This window comes from Strix aluco, chromosome 6 (assembly GCF_031877795.1).
Source record: "Strix aluco isolate bStrAlu1 chromosome 6, bStrAlu1.hap1, whole genome shotgun sequence".
Classification (NCBI taxonomy): Eukaryota; Metazoa; Chordata; class Aves; order Strigiformes; family Strigidae; genus Strix; species Strix aluco.
Genome location: NC_133936.1, coordinates 5,602,310 through 5,614,350, shown reverse-complemented (window position 1 = coordinate 5,614,350; position 12,041 = coordinate 5,602,310). Strand labels below are relative to the sequence as shown.

Genomic DNA, 12,041 nt, shown 5'->3' with positions numbered 1-12,041 from the left:
GAAGTGTCATTTGAGAAGGAAAAAAATGACTTGTCAGCCAGTGTAGCAGAGAGAAAAGTCCTACACAGATGGTCTTAATAATTCTTTTAATGTACAATTGAAATAAAATCTGCAATATTGTGCCCTATCAGGGCTTGGCTAGAGATTTGAGCTGCGAGCTCAGGAGGTCTGGAAAATATCCTAGGATTCTTGAGGTCAATCATTTATGAATTAAGTTACTGATTCCCTTTTACATTTTTTAAGCCAATTTCCTAAGTTCTCTACATACGTTAAGATTCCTCCCAGAGTGAAAGCTCTGCACATAGACAGCTTCATTAAGTCATTAAATATTAAATGAACTAAATTAAGCTTGAAAAATTACCTCAGGCTATTTTTCCATCTTAGGTCTCTCAGATAAATCAAAATTACTACGTATTGTGCAAGAGACTCATCAGCAGGCTGAAGGGGATGTAACAGTTTTCCTTGTTTCATACTTTTGAGCTTGCTCTAGAGGATGGAGGGAGTTGAGTCATTTTATTCTTCAAGTGAAGAAATGGCTGACTTCTAGGAGACTCTAGCTTTCAAATATAATTTTCATTTCATAAGTTATATTGTACTTTCTACTGACTCTGTACCGTATGTAAAGTATTTTAATCTCTTGAGTCCCAGTAGGAAGAGCTTTAAGATCCTTCATCTTCATTTCTTTTCCTGTCTCTCTTTCTAAATGTCCCAGCTTTGCTGGTGTGAAGCTGTCATTTCTCTTCCTCTCTCCAAATGTCATTGTCCATGCTGAGTTGTTACCTGCTGGTTATCAGCAGCTACCCAGACACTTTGCAGAAATGACTTTTAGATGTTAGAATAAAACGGAAGAGGCAGGGGAGAGCACATGTCCTCTTCTTTGCCCAGAGCAGATGGAGAGCTCTGTTTTCCCCCGAGTCTAGGGAAGCAACATTCCCACGCAGTCCTTGTTCTGCGTGGCTTGTGCAGGGAGAGCTGTTTCAGTTTGTTTTACTTTTTCCATGCAATCTGTGTGGCTAAACATTTGCTGTTTGTGCTACTCGAGTGCCAGACGCCTTCCCGGGAAAGCAAACCAGCACCACCCATCTTGCAGATGATGACTTGAACAAAATGGTACGAGTGGGTGTTTCTGAGGCGATGCAGGAAACCTGTCAGCACTGAACCCAGATTTTCAGGCTATGTCTTGTAGTAAGTTAAATAGTGCCCAGTAGGATTTACCAACCAATTTCAAAGTGTTGGGAAGCAGTTAAAGCAGTCAGGAAGACAACCTATGGGTGGTATGTTGGTGGCTGTCCTGTTTGAGGGCTACAGACCCACAGTGTGGGTGCAAGATGATCTATTCCAGCCAGTGTCAGTGCCCAAGAAAGTTTGTGTGTGTTGAGGTTACAGGTACGTAGGTTACAGGTTATAGACATGGCTACGGAGGCTTGTTACACTATCCTGACTGGGAGGACATCCAACCTGCTGGTGTCCTAAGGAGTCTTGTCTTACCTCCCATCTACTGTATTTTCCTAACTTGTCATCTTGTGCTTGAGCGTGTTTTTTAATAGAGTTTATCGTTTACTGACAGGGAAAGGGCAACTAATTTTAACACAAGACTTAGCATAGAATTAAATTCCTTACAGGCTTTTTCTTATGAACAACTACCATTTTTTGTTTGTTTGTTAATGTACTGCCAGACACATGTGTTCTGCAAGACTCTAAGCATATCATGTTTTTCTTGGTTTCTACTGCAATCAGCGAATCTATCGTAGAAGTTCTTCAAAAAAGTTTGAAAAAGTTTGTGGGGGATGTATGTATGAAGGGATAGCTGTAAATGTTGAAATCCAGTCAACTGAAGTTTTGAAGTTAATGCCTTAAAACCCTGTGAAAACCTTCTCATTCACTAGCAGATTTGCTTGAGTTTGCTGTGTCTTATTTCTCTGAACCAAGGCCATTTTACCTCTGAATGAGAGCATTCCCACAGGCATTCAGTGTGCTTCAGCTTCTTTGCATTAATTCACCATTTCACTTGATTTGTCTTAATTCACTTCTGTATGTCCCTGTGAAGACAAGCCACCAAGGGTATGAAAGCTAGGCTATTTATTGGAACTTGGTTTCCTATCATGCAAATGCTATGTCACTGAGTTTTCTTCCCATCGTTTTGGAGCGACTTATCAAGCCGGTAACTTCAACGCCTCCATTAGAATTAGTGTGTCACATCTTAAAATGCTGCTTTGTTCAAATTGTTATCTAGTTTATATAGAAGATTAAATATACCAAAGTACTGTTTAAATAATTTAGCTAAGGCTCCCTTCATGCAAGAAACAGCAAGAGATTCTTAAAAGAAATGCTCTGTTTTATTATTGGACGTTGATTTTTCTGAAGACTCTGCTCTCACTCTTATTCCTACCATGCTGCTTACAAGTCGGCTGTTTGTGTTTTAAAAGCAAAATGCAAAATAGCATTTAATTTGTAGTCCAGGCACAAAAGACAGTTTTATTTCTCTGCACTTAAATAAATAGCAAAGCTTGGAAGACGTTTTTAGTTTAAAAATGCTGCCATCCAGTGGTTATTTTGTGTGTAAAACTGCTACTTTTTGATCTATACATCTGTGGTCCTTACATGCTTCCCCCCCCCCCCCCCAGTGCCCTATGCAAATTGTGATTATGACAAATACAACACTTTTCACAGAGAAATGACAGAATCCTTTTGTAACTTTTCAGGAACAAGTACAAGAGTCCTTAAAGATCAAAGTGTTGCGTAGGCTGCTATCTCACCAATTTGGATTCTCAAAGACCAAGATCCTCACAGTTTAAATATCAGGAAGACCTTAAATATAAGTATATAATGGAATGTAATAGTTCATGAGTGACCAGCATCATTATGTACGTTACTATTTTGTCTCTGCCTAGAGCTTGTGATGCCATACAACAGTTTGAAATTATGCATTCTTTCTGAATACTTATTTCAAGTGATTCCGCTTTAATGCATGAGAAAAAAACTTAAGCATCTAAACCATATCCAAGAGTCCTTGAAGACAAGCCCACAGAACAATTAATGATTTCTACATGTATCTAGGGTATAGAAAACTTGTTTCTAGTAATAACTCAAAACAGATGGGACTTGATAGTATGCCTATATAGAGAGCAAGTAAAGCTCTAAAGATGTTTTTTCAAAATAATCTTATAGTGATGATTATCTTGATAAGTGTTATATTAATTATCTCTTTCCTGCAGGGTTGCTTTGTTGGATTTGACCTGGCTCATGCTGTTGGGAATGTAGAGCTTCATTTGCATGACTGGGGAGTAGATTTTGCCTGCTGGTGCTCTTACAAGGTAAAATAGATTCATTGTTTGAGACTATTTTCCATAATGTTACTTATATGATGGGTCAGCAAACAGGTCAGATGAATAAGAACTGTACCTGAACTGTTGATCAAGACTGGCTGAATGTTTGAACCAGCCACAATAAGGAGATGGACACTGACTTCAGTGGTGACTGCATTACGAGAGGTTCCAAAAGATAATAGTGGTAATAACCTGCAAGGTCTGGTGGATGTGAGATGGATGCTAGTGGTGGTTAAATATTTGCTCTGAAGCACACTCTGCTATGCAGCCACAGTATCAGAGTCTCTTCTCTTATTTCCCACACTGAGAAGGTCTTGTGGCTATAGGATTTTCTTAAGTGGTCCCTAAAGAAAAGAATATTCTTGCCTAAACTTAAATAATTTCAGATCACAGAAAAAGGTATCTTTAGTTCCTTTGACTTCTCTTGAGATTAAGAATTGACAGATATAGTCAGATTAATTGTTTGATGACTTTGCCATATGTATTATGACATGGGACTGTTTCAGCCGTATTTCAATTTTCTAGCCTTTTGTCTGTTAGACTTCAAATATCATATGTAAGCCAAGAAAGATATTTTTGGAACTAGTCTGAAAAAATATATCTGCTTTTACCTACATCAGCACTTTGAGACAAATGCTAAGATCTCCTGCTAGAAAGCACTAGAAATGTTAAAATTAGTCTGTTTTAGAGTGGGATGAGGGAAGGAAAACAATACGTTACAGATAATGAGCATGATGTGCACATGTTGATTTATTCTTTGCAGTATTTAAATTCTGGAGCAGGAGGCCTTGCTGGTGCCTACATTCATGAGAAGCATTTCCAGAGTATTAAACCAGCGTAAGTATATATCTATACCCAAATAAAAGGTGCTGTGAAGATTAAATTGGAAAATAACTTCTCTTTTAGTTGACATCTGAAAGTGAGTGTACAGATTCCTAGTCACAGACTACAGACATGTGTTTCTATGTCTATATGTATGTATATATGTAAAGATTTGTAGAAGAAATTTCCTGCTTCAGAAAAACCTCATTGGGCTATTATTTGTTACTGACATCTTGCATCAATGAAAAAGATAGTGCAAGTTTAGATAATTTGGTTATCTGAATTTATTTTCTCAGATGGGCTATTTTATGTTAATTTTAGTAAATTTTGAAATTGTTAATGTGCATGCTCACATCTTAATTACATTTTCTCCTTGGAGTCTGCTATCAGTTCTAAACTAAATATAATCATAAAAGAGAATGTTTATAATACTAAAAACAAGTAGCTTAAATCATGCCTATGAGACTGCTTAATGTAAAGAGAATATTTATCATCTTCCTTTAAAAATGGATTTTTAAAAATCATTGGTTGGTGAACAAAATCAAAGGCAATTTCAACTCTGTCTAATAGCCCTTTAATACTGGCGTGTTTTTATTAAAATGCTATCCACCAGTTAAGGTAGGAAACATTACATGGAGATCTGTGTTCTCAAAGGCTGTAAAATCCATGAAAATCTGTCCTATCAACTGAGGTTAGCTGAATTAAAAAAAATACTTGTTATTTAAAATGTTGTATGGTTGTACTCTATGTATATTAAGAACAGTAGGACCAACACTTTTAATGCACCAACAAATGTAAACATTTCTTTTTGGCTATAATGCTTGGAGAGATTGCTGGCACTTACTTTTATTTTAGCTTGAAGAAGGCAAGCTAAATCAGGTTTCAGAGAGAAATAATATTATAATAAGCAGCTTCGCTGCACTATGTGCTGGTTTCAGACTGTCTAGACTCTCAGGAGATAACAAAATAACGCCGATAAGTTCTTCTCAGTCACCTATAACAGGAAACTCATTAGGATGACATATGGCCTGTTGTGAGCTGATTTGTTCCTCACATGTGAACACTGGCAAAATATTCCTAATAACTGGCCATTTCTTCTGGAAAGTTTTTTTTTTTTTATGGTTCTCCGTTAGCCAGGTGCAGGTATTGCTCCCATGGCCACACTTCTGGATCCCGGCTGTGGGGAGCTGAGAAGATGCTGAGCAGTGAAAAGATGTGGGCCAGCTAGAAATCACCGAATAGCAATAAGAGGAATTAATATATCTCAAGGACTTTGAGTCTTTTTTCCTCCTTGACGAAATTTTGAAACCTCTGTGAGGGTTCTAGCTTGGTATTGTTGGTAAGAGCTTAAATTAATTTTTCCTGAACCAGCTTCTTCATACATAGTCATTAACTTGTGTACTGAATTTGGATACTGAATATCTTAAATACAGTTGCCGATATGAAATAGGCTTTTTCAGCCAGGGCCCATTTAAGGATATAATTCCAGACTTCCTGCACAGACCCTTTGCATTATTTTATCATAGTTATTTCATATTCCCTGAGATTTGATAATCACTCATCAAATTGTGGTTAATATGCCCCAGTTGCATTACTTTTCTTTCTTTTCCGCATCAGACAGCCATTTCAGGTCTCCAAATAAGGCAGTGAGACAAAGGGGAATTTGTCTATGTCAAAGTATTCAATTTTATAGCTGATTTAAATGCAGAGCAATTTGCTGTATGTTGTACAATCAAATAGAGTGGAATTTAACTGCTCTGGAAGTTGCAGGTTTTATGTTGTATCTAAAAAGTCTTTGGCTGTCATCTGAATCAAGGATGACACCCAGTGGCCAGACAACTTCACTCAAAAACAGAAACACCAAATAATTTTGTTTCTTTGCATTTCAGCCCACACATAAGCAGGTAATTAAATTCCAATCCTGCTGATATCCTTTGTCATTTAAACTATCTGAAATATAGTTTTTAACTCATGGCCAATATTATGCAAGTCACTATACCCACCTATATAGATTTCTTTAATTCGTCTCATCCTTCATATTTTCTGCAAGCTATTGACTAGGTGGTTATTTTTATATGGAAATAATGTATTGTATTTTAATATAAAAACGTATGTTCTGACCGTAATTCAAAGAGGCAGACCCGGAATGTTGGCCAAGTGCCTTTGTCTGTTAGTGACTGAGACAGGGGCACAAAGGACTTAATTGAAAACTAAACAGCTCAATCCAAAATTCTAATTTTAAACCCCCAAGCCCAGCGACTGTCCATCACCAAAGTAATTTCGATATTTTGTTTCAACTTCCCTTAATTTTGTGAGCATATTTTGTCCATGCCCAGAGCTGTGTAAGCAAACAGGCTCTCACATTGTAGTTACACCCTGTTTCAGAAACTGGGTTGCCCTCCAGCTGGTTCCCATGGGTGCTGCTCCATCCAGAGCTTGCTTCCTGGACAGCAAAACACTTGTTTGCTGCTGCTTTCTTTTAAAATGCAACTAGGGAGGGATTTATTTAATAACCTTACTACCAGCAGCTAGGGCCATGCCAAACCTGCTTTCTGCTTTGAGTCTGCAGACCAAGGTTGTGGCAGCCTAACTGCAAACGTATGCCTGGTGTTATTCAGGAATACCATGGCATGTTCCAGCAGCCAAAAGGCAACACCAATCCCACTTTTTTATGGATGTGCAAGCTTCCTACAAGAATTTTGGAAGCTGGTAATTCACGAACTTGCCCAAGAGCAAGGTTTGATCCTTGGGTCTGATGGCTGGCAGATGGAGGCTATGGACAGTACAGACGTGTATGTCCCCTATGTAACCACAAGTACTGTCCTGCACTCTCTGGCTTAATTAGGGATAGTTCTCTAAATCATTACAAGGGCTGTGGTTCTAAAAGTTACATGTTGTAACCATCCTAATTAACATCTGTACCCAAGTATGTTGGGTAGTCCTTTGTTAGTCCCCTGTCTTTCTTCCTAGAGCAGTAAAACTGAATCAATCTGCCATATATGGGTCCAATATACCCCTATTCTCTCATGATCTCACCTCCTTTGAAGTCTTTTAATACTCGGATAGCTTTTTTAATACCTGCTCTATATATCACAATGCAATATATTCTTGGCTAATTGTGCTAGAGTGATTTCTCTGTGGGAAGGTTTCAAATAAAAAAAGACTTGACCAGGGCAGAGCTATGAAACACTACTGAAACCGTTTGGTCAGTGCAGACTGATCCTGTGCCACCAAGTTTCCACACAAATGCAGTTATGTTGCAGAGGGGAGGTTTCGAAGACACAGAGAGCACTAAGGTGACCTACTAATACTGAAATTTTGCTTGACTAGCTTTTTGGGCTCCAGAAAATTGGCTGCTTTTTTTTTTTTTCTTCCCCTGTTTCTCAATTTCTCCATTTATAAAAAGAAGGACAACTAAAATCTACCAATCAAGTTAGCTATACAGAAAGGTGAATGTTTGTGAGCACACAGGATAGAAGGTACAGGAGAATTCAAGTGTTCACAACAGAGTATCTGCAGTTGCAAATGTGCAGTGAGTTCAGCTCTGCTGTCAGCTGGCATAAGGAACAGGGAGGAACAAACTCAGAGTCCTGAGATAGAAGAATAAAAAAAAAAATTGATTTAGTCAAATCCCTGTATGAAAAAGTAAGGCACAATTTAAAAAGATGAAAGAGAAATAAATGTATGTAAAGCAGCCAGGAGAATAATAGATAAGCCTTGGCAGAGGATTAAATGAAAATTGTACACAGTCTAGTGTTTAAAATGAAAGGATTTATCAAGACTTAACTTTAGGACAGACTAGCAGCAGGTAGAGTTTAAAAATAAAAAGTTTGTGTGATGTGAAGAAATGCTGTATGTGCAGGAAACAGCTGATGTCCAAAGAGCATGTCAGCTTTTACTATAGGATAAAAAAAGTATCAAAGAACAAGAAACAAAAAGGTAACTATTTCATACCAGCTTTGAGAAACACAATGTATCTTCAGGCAATTTTTTCACAGAGAGAAGTGAGATATCAACCCTTTCTCTTAGACCATTTTCCTTTTTGGCATCTTGATTCCAATGAAAATGCCAGAGCACAAATGGCTTCCTATTACTTCTTTGTAGAGACCTGCATAGTTTTTTGATATGGGAACTTTCACCTTGGCATGAGATAAACAAAAGTACACTGTTCCAGCTCCACACATCTCCTCCTTTGCATTTTTCTCAGGTGCTCTGGGTCCCCCCCCTACTCCAGTGCAGACCCTCTCTGCCCAGTAATTTTGTTTTGCAAGAGGTTGCTCAGTGCCTTCTAGGGTTGGTAGCTCCAGTTGAGTTTTTCTTTATTTATTTTCTTGATCTATGAGGAGGTACCACATTATTCCTTTTTGAATTAGAGACACATAATCCCCAAACTAAATAGCTGAAACTTCTCTGAAACTCCTGAAAAAATGGAGTTTTTGGAGCAATGTGAGTTGGGAGCAAAGGACAGTCACAAAAATGTTGGGAAAGTTTATATCTACTGTATTGGAAAGAACTAAAGCTGCTCTTGTTTAAAATGCCCAGGATGGTCCAATTCTCACTGGTCTTTGGATTCTACCAGCTCTGACTATCTCAGCATTACTGAAGGTAGTTTTAGCAGACTGGAGCACCCTGGCTTGGCCAAGGAAAGGATCTGGGGAAGCAGTGTAGAGACTTCCAGGGAGCTGCGCTGAATGCAACAAGGTGGAAATTCAGTGGTCACAGATGGAAGTGCACACACTGCTGTTTCCAGAACGGTTTGTCCCTGGTCCTGGTGGACTCAAATTGTGGACTATGATTAAAAGGATTATGTATGGATAAACTACTCGTGGAGTGCAACACGTGTCCCCCGAGTGCATAAAGTATCCTGTACTAAGGTAGAAATGAACTGTTTCTTTGCCAAGGAGATGAGAGCAATTTAGCTCCTTGAGCTAATTTAGAAACCAAAAGTTAAAACCTCTCTTGGGAAGAGACTGTTTAGGAATAAAGGCATCGGCTAATTAGGCTTAATTGCATTGTCTTGGGACAAGTGATTTATTAGGCCAATCTAGACCCATGATGGGCCTGCAGGGGTGTGTTCTCGGATTCACCGACTGAATGGCAAATATCCAAGAGCATTTTTTAACTTTAGAGTGAGTCTCAGGGAAAAAAAAAAGAGAGAGGTTAATGTGCACTCACGTAATCTATTCCCATTCTCATTTCTTCAGCTCTGCACATCCTTTTGTGTGACTCCCATGATTGTCTCCTTGTTCTCTGTCAAGCATTTTCTCTCTGTCTTCCTTCAAATCCTCCCCTGTAATTAAGCTGTATCTTCAAGCAATCTTGCTGCTTTTCTCATTATAAATAATCTTCTCTTTCTTCCCTGAAGGTCTTCCCTTATATTTTGTCATCTTTGCCCTGGTTAGGTTTTAAGGTGTTTGAAAGAGGAGCTGTATTCCTCCTTGTAAACTCATGGGTCTATGTATAAGTAAATGTGCTGTATATCAAGTCTGCGTCACCTATAGGATAGTTGGAGTGAGTGTGAAAGTAATGTGCTGTTTTCATTCCCTGTATGTACGCCCATGCTACCTAGACACTCTTCATTTTGAAAACTCAAGCCTTAAAATGGAGCATGTAGAAAAACAGAGACTTGGTTCCTGTAAAATTTGTTAAATATATATAAGTAGTGTTTTTAAAAAGCTTGGTGCTGGACTGATTCCTGCTTTTCATGCCTGTTATCAAGGCATCAAAGTGCTGGAATAAGTGGAGATAAACAAGTAAACAAAAGAACTTAGCTTTCATGAGTCATCTTCTCCAAAATAGTGCTTATAGCATAAGTGTGTTTGGCTGCAGATATCCTGGGGACAGATTTGAGGACTTTATGTATATTTAAATCTTTGCCTGACAACTTGAGCTTTCTTTTGTCCAAAACTCCACCAACAGTATGAAGAAATGTCATTCAAAGCATGATATTTGTCACAGCCCTTTTTAAAAATCACTTTTATTTTAAGACTGAGGCTAGTCAAATTCTTGCAATAAGTCTTTGATGGTATTCATTCTCCAGTAATCACTCACTAAACTAGTGAGTTTACATGTTAGACCTGAGCAGATTAAAATTTCTCATGCATCTCTCCTTTTGGACCACTGTGATGGGACATACACCACTTAGTCTGCTCTGCCACGGCCCTTTCCCACTCCCAGACTTGGAAACGAGAGGGGGGTGGCTCAGTTCCTTGTGGATGCAGCTTCCCATCTGCCGACTCTTGCTTTTCTTATCAGATGGTGTAAGACACAACCTCTTGAACACATGAAAGGAACCCAACAGGCTTAGCCTGATGGAAAGGTGAATGTAGCCTGGGGGCAACTCTTGCATCCCTGTTAACTAGCAAGGAAGAGATCCTGGGGCTCTCCTTGGAGTCTGTATGGTTGCTGTGATATTTTCTCCCCACTTCAAAGGAAGTGTGTTATTCGCTGCCTGCTCTTTGTGCCTCAGTTCTCCAGTCTGAGACAGGTATTTTTGAAAGCACTTTGTTGTGTCTCGACTTTTCTCAATAATGGAAGGCAGTAAGTTAGTTTCCCTCCTGCTGAATGAACTTCCAGAGATACAACATTCGACCTCTAGCAAAATGGAGAGAAAACATTCTTTGCCTGCCTTTTTAATAAGTCACAAAGAGAGACATTATCTCCCTTCTTATGCTTATCTCTTAATCTGTATGTTTCTGTATCCGCCTCACAGAACCTTTCTCTCTTAGGGAGGAAAAAGTTTATTTTCAACAAGAAATGTCAAGTAAATCTTCTGCTGTTTCCACTAGGAGCTCACTTACCTCTGTGCAGAAATGTGCTGGAACTAATGCAATTTTGCATTTGGGATTTCTTACTAGATGTTGACTCACTTTCGGTATTAGATCATTTTTCACTTTTTCTACTTCAGATTCCTACTTTTGGTACTTTCAATGAAGATTTCCTCCTAAGATTCTCAATTAAAGCTGTAGTCTACGCATCCTTTAAAAATGAGATTTGCTCATGCTTTTGTATTAGTTCATTACCCCACAGTGGGGAATTGTTTCTAATTTTTCCTTACTGAATGTGCTTCGAGATCATGGTATGCCTTGAAATTGCTCTAAGCTGAAAGTACCAGCAATAGCCATTATGCTTTTGTACCATTAATACAGTTGCCATTTTTGTTGGTTGGTTGGTCGGTTGGTTCCCCCCCCCCCCGCCATTTATGTCCCCTGAAGTGTATTCCTGTAACTGTCAGTTGCTGGTTCAGATGGGGTTTCCTGCACTGTATGTCTCCCAGAGATATTTGTGTCCCTGTCCTGGTTGAATACCTCTCTGGCTTCATCCGCAGCTTTGGGATCACACATACAGCTCATACTGTGATTCATATCACAGCCAGCACCTGATTCAAACCATAAGCATTTTTAAAGGTAATTGGAAGGTCATTCCCCAGGTTACGGAAATAATTCAGCCTCTTTATTTCTTGCAAAGTTGGTGTGTGTGCACTGGAGGGATTGTGTGTGAGTTTTCTATTTTGCTTGGTTTACCACTTGTGACTTTTTGTTTCCACTTGTTCATGGCATTTCTGGTCCTCATACCCCTTCTTTCTCCCAGCTGAACCTTCATCTCTCCAGTGCTCAGCCAGGAGAATATGGTCTCACCAGGGCATACATATTCATATTTTTCTTTTCCTTTGGGCTCCTTTAGTCAAATCTATTTTATCTTCATCATTGCTGTGGGCAAGCTAGACCATTTTGTCTGTCCCCACATCAGCTGCTTTTTTGGAAAGTCCAGCAAGGCAAGTCCACAGCCTGCTGTCCTTTACTTCTTGTTCATCTCCACTCATCCTAGAGACAGGAGCTTCTGAGAAATCTTTATGACATATATTGTTTCTTCTTGCCCACTTGCTTTAAGCCA

General features: G+C 38.9%; 1 protein-coding gene across 3 annotated transcripts in view; it reads left to right on the top strand.

The window, feature by feature from the left end:
• Positions 1–12,041, top strand: part of KYNU (kynureninase) — a 62,532-nt gene that overhangs the window by 34,052 nt on the left and 16,439 nt on the right. For all 3 annotated transcript variants that reach the window (XM_074828224.1, XM_074828223.1, XM_074828225.1), the window contains exons 9-10: positions 3,216–3,314; positions 4,090–4,163. In XM_074828224.1, coding sequence (XP_074684325.1) covers positions 3,216–3,314; positions 4,090–4,163 — 173 coding nt within the window. The remainder of the gene's footprint in view (positions 1–3,215; positions 3,315–4,089; positions 4,164–12,041) is intronic.